This window comes from Dendrobium catenatum, unplaced genomic scaffold (genome assembly GCF_001605985.2).
Source record: "Dendrobium catenatum unplaced genomic scaffold, ASM160598v2 original_scaffold_182534, whole genome shotgun sequence".
Taxonomy (NCBI): domain Eukaryota; kingdom Viridiplantae; phylum Streptophyta; class Magnoliopsida; order Asparagales; family Orchidaceae; genus Dendrobium; species Dendrobium catenatum.
This window is the reverse complement of record NW_021500953.1, coordinates 2,365-8,671: the sequence shown is the minus strand read 5'-3', so window position 1 is coordinate 8,671 and position 6,307 is coordinate 2,365. Positions and strand designations below refer to the sequence as shown.

Below are 6,307 nucleotides of genomic sequence, written 5' to 3'. Positions count from 1 at the left end.
CTTGCTTTCATGCATATCCATATCATACTAACAAGCTGAAAAGTGATCTCGCTGTACCCGATCCCCAAGACTGACATTGAGATAAGAGTGGAACGGGACTAGCCTTATAGGGGACTTCCCCGGATACTTCTCAACTCATATCGGAGCAAGGTACTCCTTGTCCTACTGAGACTGAGACCGCGTGAAGCAATACCACATTCTCAATACTCCGGCAGACACCGATGTAGGGCTTCATTCTTCTCTTGTTCCTCTTTCCATACGGACCGATCCCCTTCCTCCGGGAAAACTAGCAAATAGCATTTTCTTTTATATAGGGTCTTTTCTTTGGTTAAGTCAGTGATGGAAGTAAAAGCCTTTCACGGTTGAGCAAGCTTTCGTCTCTCCTCTTGCGCTTTCTCGGAAGCTATCTATTCTTCTTGTTGGACCTTGCCTTCCTTCTAGGTATGAGTCAGCTATTCCCCTACCTTCTCATTCTTGCCTTGCTACTGTGACTGCAGCAGCTATTGCTTGCTGCCGAGTGCCTGTATCCTTCGTCTTATTTCCTAGGGTACCCTGCTTACGCGATTCAAAAGCCAGTTCCCGCGGATCGCCCTAAAGAGCTAAAGAAAAAGGTTTTTTCTATTTGAAACATCTCGTTCTTGAGAAAACTCAGGTCTCTGGCCCATCCAAATGATAGACCTAGTGCGATTTCCTCTCTTTTTGCCAACCGCAATTGGAAAAAGAGTTTATGGGATGGCAAACTATGGGCGTCCAGGAAAGACGTACCTCGTAAGCCTTAAGGTCATAAGGGCCATTCAGGCCTCATGACGAAGCTTTTTTTTTAGACCCCGCGGCGATACGATAGCTTATTCAGGGAAGGGCAGGGGCAACGTCTGGCGGAGCTCAACCGAGTAAGAGGTTCTGACTTGGATGCAAATGCAGAACATCAAGAGTACTTTACAGATGCCATAATGGATCGCATCCGGGTTCCGGCCGGGCCGGAGGTTAAGATACTGAGGCTGAAGGAGGGATAGTGTGACGGGTGGAGCGGAAAAGAATCTATGAATTTCGCGCATGAATTAGTGCATGAAAGGGATCTCCCCACGAAAGAATCAAATATTCTTCACTACGTGCCTATCTCTTTCCTCTCTTCCTCTTAATATGGTATCGCGAGATGCAAAGCCGGACCAAAGGGGCTCCATTCATCAAAGCTCAAAATAGGGTATACTTATACTATTCTCAAAGTAAGAAGAGGGGAACCTTACGTCCCCGGGCTTATAGGTCCTATTCTGGTGAACCCCCCGACGTATATACGTCGGATTGGTTCGTATATTAGCTAAGGCTCACGGCCACTTTCATCGAAGACAAGACACTTTTCTGCTCCTTACAGTCGCACCTCGACGCGCCGCAGCCACTATTTTGACTCCTTTTATGCAATTAGGAACTCCATGGAACTTTCTCGATTCCAATGCAACTTATCCTTTTGGAGCTGACGTAACAAACTACGCGAGCCTCCCGATGAAGCCAACAGAAATCCTATCCGAATACTAAAAAGAAAAGGCAGTTTCATTATGGTGGTATACCAGCCGCCAGTTCTGGAACTTCCAGTTCCAATCGGAGCATATAGATCCGTAAATAGATTTGTATGTATAGCCACTTCAGTCGTGCTCGTCGTTTCTCGAATGGAAAAAAAGTATCTTTTTTCTGGGAACATGGTAAACCAGAAATTCTTATGTTCGTTATTCTTCATCCACCGATGCAGAAAATGCTCCAGTTTTCCATTCTCATATGAGGCAGGCGATAGTATTGGCAACAGGTCGACACGAAGTGATTCATCATGCTCAAACATGAACCGATCGCTCGTTGGGGACGGTTTAGAAAGAAGAAAATTACCACAAATGGAATGAAAAGTGGGTCCATGTAAATGATCGAGACCTCGCAAACAACAACGCTCCTTCCCCATATGGAGTTCGGGACCCAAAGGCAATCGTTGAGTGAACTGTATCTTATTTGTATTAGTTGACCTAAGCCGCACCATTATTGCTGGGGTGAGGCTCGGCCTCCGAACCGTACGTGGGACGAGTTTCTGCCTCATACAGCTCGGGCCGAAGACCGGGGAAAGTTGAGGAGCCGTTAGGCCACTCGACTGAAAGGAGAGGCTATAGCTCGAGCAAAGCGAGAGGAGAGATGGGGAGACCCAGCTGCTGCCGGTCGGGACAGGAAACGGGGCGGGGATCAGCTTGTGAAGAAGCAAGCTTCTTCCCCCACCCCCAAAAACCGACCCTATAGCGCTTCTTCTTTCTATTCCATCCCAGTCCATTCCGGGATAGGCTAGGCTAATACTAAGAACTAATAGAATAAGTGCAGTAGTCGTCGTCTGACCAATCGGCTCGGACACCAGATCGCTCGTGCCCGCCCAAACTACGATCATGGTTGCCCTAAATGGAATGGCTCTCTTCTCTTAGTTACGCTGCGCCCCGACCCGAGTCCCCACGTCCGCTTTTATCCGCCCACAACCCGCTTTCTTTGCCAACACAACATTAGGGCCGTCCCCTTCATTCTATGCTGACCCGGGCTGGCTTTTTGGGAAGCCCGTTCCCACCGCGCTCACGGCCCGGCTGGCCTGCCAGCGGTAGTGGGAATTCTCCCGTTCCCTGGTAAAAAAAGGGGTGGTTGGATGCGGGATCTACTCCACGAGGAGCGGTACGGACGTAGATGATATCATCACGACCTCTCTTTGCGTACCGCTAGGGATGCTTAAGGCCACTTCGCCAACTGGCATTACCTGCGCTTTCGTCTCTCTCTCTAAGTGTGGTCAGCACTGGGTGTTTCCGAGCAGCGAGGCTGACACCCATTCGCATTAGTTCATCCAAAGTTCCTTACCCTTATGCACGAATTTTGGAATAAGCCATCTTCCTATCAAGGTTAAGGAATCAACTGAGCATCTCAGCGGCGGGATTGAATACGGATCAAATCAGAGTTCACGCCGCCCGCCCTGAAAAAATAGGAGGCGTGGGCCACAGGTCGCACATCAGCCACCGGGTCGCACGACAGAAGAACACCCAACAGAAAGATGCACACTCCTACATGTGAAATAGGCAGATGAATCTTCACTTTTTTGTAGTAGTCGTGACCAACAGCCATCAGCAGTCGGCTCGTTGGTAAGGCGAGAGCTTCAAGCCCGATTTCTGGTGGCACACCCCCCAAACAAGCACCACTCGACGAAGGGGGGACGGGGAAAGCTACAGGCCCAAAACCTTCGACCCTTCTTTCTCTTTCTATATAGGGGTACCCCGGGCACCTCATCTTGTCATTTCGTCGTTGCTCATTCCCGTTAGGCCGAAGTGTTTGGCGTTTCCTTCTCCGCTCACGCTTCGCTGACCTATCGCGTGGTAAAGAGAAGATAGTACGAAAGAATTGTAAACAGGACAGACCGCAGAAAGATTCTAAATATGACAAGTCCCCCATGAATTTGATAATCAGGAAATTAAGAACGGGAACGAAACGAAATAAAGCATTTCTAGCGGATGAGCTTCTCCCAATTATGTCTGTGAATAGAATAGGGCGGCTTGCTCTGACCAACACTCCACTTTTTGCTCTGTCCATGGAGCGTATGAATTTCCTGGAATGTAGATATACCAAAAAAGGGAATTCAGGGATCAGAATAGGAATTAGAGTACCATTGGAGGAAGGGGCACCAGTGGGAACATCTCTACTGACGAACAATTGAAATAGTACGGGTGCTGCCGTGCCACGAGGCACGACCATGGAAGTAATGAAAAAGAAGAAGTTAAGTAGTTGGACCATCTGTTCTATCCGTTCTATTTTAGCTAGAAGATTAGACGCTAAAAATGAAAGTGTGCGCAACGCATACCGAAAAAGCCATGTTGCCGACCATTAATGACTAGTTCGAACACCAGGAGCAGGGTTGAAACAAAGAAAGATTTTTGACTTTCTTTTTCGAACGTTTTCAAGAAAACCTTCTCTTCTCGTAAAAGTCTTTTCACAATGTTTTTAGTTATATTAGTATATTACTATGCTACGCCCTTCCCCCTGTCACTCCTATAAAGATCCCCGGCGTGAGAGACTTCTGCAAGTCGATCTCCACCTTGCATAGGACCTCTTTTTTAGCTTAGCTTTATGCTCTTGGATCGGACTCCCCCACTCGACTAGCCAAAGAAGAAAGAATATCCGGTCGCCTTTATTCGACCGGGAGTCCAGGAAAGATTATCCAAACCGGAGCCTTATGCAATACTGCTGTTTCCGGCCGACGGTGTCCACCTTTTCAGAACCAGATATTTAGGTTTCTTTTCCATGGTACTCCGGTCCAGGCCTTCATCCATCATATCTTACTTCTAGTGAAATCTGATAACGAAGTAACTATGGCTCAGGTCCACGAGTGCCACATTCCCTTTCGCTCGCCACAGGCTCCTTGGCTGCTCCTCCACATACTCCAACATAGGCAGTAATTTCCCAATAAGGCTGCGTCTCCACTAGAGCCTTGTGCTAAAACTTCCTGGGCTGGGGTAATATGACCTTATCCTTTTGCATGACTGCATCCTGCATCCACGGGCACTCACGGGGGTCATCTTCCTGATATTCATTGTTAAAATCCTTATCCTGGACCAGATCCGACCAGGAGTGCGGTTGAATCTTGGAACTTTGCTCCACCGCCTCTCCCTCATCTGCATCCAAACCATTTCGACCGGAGCGACTTCGTTCAATCGCTTTTGAACTTTTTTGTCTGCCCGGCGGCTTTTCATAGTTCACGGCCCCAGTTGAGTAGGGTCGGGATAGGTAGGCAATCGAATCCAGTCTTCTCGGTTCAGTGCCTATTTCTAAGTGGTAGGCTCACCATCGGGCAAAATAGCTCCATTTCTATTTCATCTAAGAATTTGAGATGAGTTGGGGGATCACTCGACTTTCAACAAGGTCGGTTGAAGATTATGAAAGAAAAGCAGGAAAGCCTACTTCATTATCAGTGAGATAGACAGCCCAGCGAAACTTCTTCTGTCAAATAGCGCGTTGAGCGGAATAAGCGGATCTTTTTTTACTATATTTTTACTATATATATATAGGATGCCACAGGGAAAACCTTCTCGCGAGATCTTCTCACTCTAACGCTCGCTCGAACGTTGGTCGACATTCCACTACTATTTTCTTGGTTGGTCTTGTGTCCCATCATGGAAGTACCTTAGATTTTCTTCTCCACCGATATAGCAACTAAAAGAAACCCAATCCGTGTGACCTTATGAGACCACCTATCGTTTGATAGGAGCTACAAGAACAGCCATTCTTTTAGTTGGTGACCGAATGTTGTTTTGCCAGTTCATAAGTGACCTCTGGAACTCTTCCACCGGAGAAGGTGTCTCTAGCCGACTTCAGAGTCTACCTTTCCTTTATAGCGATCTCCCGTGTTTCTCCATGTGACCCGCGAATACCAAAAAGAAGAATACGGCGCTTACTTACTTGAACTGATAGAACAGATAGTTCGACTACGATCTGTTTTTCTATCATCCGTGTGAGAGCAGCCGTGCCAGCACTAGGGGAGAAGACTTCTACTCATCCTTACAGCTCTTATCTGATCTACTCCTACCAGCTTGATCTAAGCAAGCAAAGTCCGTTAGTTACTATTTTTAGACTAGCGTAAGGAATCAGTAAATGGAACACCTACTTCTTTTTTCTTATCTTTCGCTAGAGGGGTGTAATTAATAGCCAGCCCATCTCCTGTGGGGTTAAGCCCTATGGCTTGTCGGAATCGTACTGGTAAAGCCTTAGCTGGCGAAGCTTCGGATCTTAGCTAATGCCATTTGATTTGAGGTACTTACAAATCGTGAGGTTTGGTGTAACTAACTGAGCTGATAGGTGAACCAAGACCCCGAAGGTTGCCCCTTCCGCCCTTGCGCCAAGATAGCTTTCAATAAATGGGCTTCGCAGCTAGTGCAAGTAGTCCCGTACTACTTTTTTTCTAAAGATCATTTTTCCCCGGAAGAATGGACTCGGACGCTTCCACTCCTAGTAGCGGACACAAATGGACCTTTCTTGCAAGTCCAGCCTTAGCCTTGCCAGTACCAGTACCAGGTACCAGTGAGCGCGGGCGAAGGGAGAGACCAATAGCAGCACCAAACGTTCGCCTTATTTAGAAGGCCTTCCGAAAATGATAGTTCCTTCCGACCATGCTTCTGTCTCCCCGGTATGAAGTAAGCATCGCCGTATGACCACGTGCCAACTCCCGAGCCGGATGGTAAAACGACTGTCCTTTCGGGGCGGAGGTGTATACACGTAACTGGAAGTTCACCATGTTCGTAGATTAAGCTTTGCTTTGAAT

The 6,307-nt window shown here is 47.6% G+C and overlaps 2 protein-coding genes across 2 annotated transcripts; both read right to left on the bottom strand.

Moving 5' to 3' along the window:
• Nucleotides 1-1,376: 1,376 nt before the first annotated feature.
• On the bottom strand, nucleotides 1,377-2,445 carry LOC114578840 (cytochrome c biogenesis CcmF C-terminal-like mitochondrial protein). Its single transcript, XM_028692352.1, has one exon. It carries the CDS (start codon nucleotides 2,408-2,410, stop codon nucleotides 1,409-1,411), a length of 1,002 nt encoding a protein of 333 aa, XP_028548185.1. The 5' UTR covers nucleotides 2,411-2,445; the 3' UTR covers nucleotides 1,377-1,408.
• Nucleotides 2,446-2,896: 451 nt separating this feature from the next.
• LOC114578841 (cytochrome c biogenesis CcmF C-terminal-like mitochondrial protein) lies at nucleotides 2,897-5,406 on the bottom strand. Its single transcript, XM_028692353.1, has one exon. It carries the CDS (start codon nucleotides 3,784-3,786, stop codon nucleotides 2,926-2,928), a length of 861 nt encoding a protein of 286 aa, XP_028548186.1. The 5' UTR covers nucleotides 3,787-5,406; the 3' UTR covers nucleotides 2,897-2,925.
• Nucleotides 5,407-6,307: the final 901 nt, after the last annotated feature.

Excerpts from the sequence above, each read along its gene's own strand:
- LOC114578841 (XM_028692353.1), bottom strand. The coding sequence starts at position 3,786 with ATGGTCCAACTACTTAACTTCTTCTTTTTCATTACTTCCATGGTCGTG.
- LOC114578840 (XM_028692352.1), bottom strand. The coding sequence starts at position 2,410 with ATGATCGTAGTTTGGGCGGGCACGAGCGATCTGGTGTCCGAGCCGATT.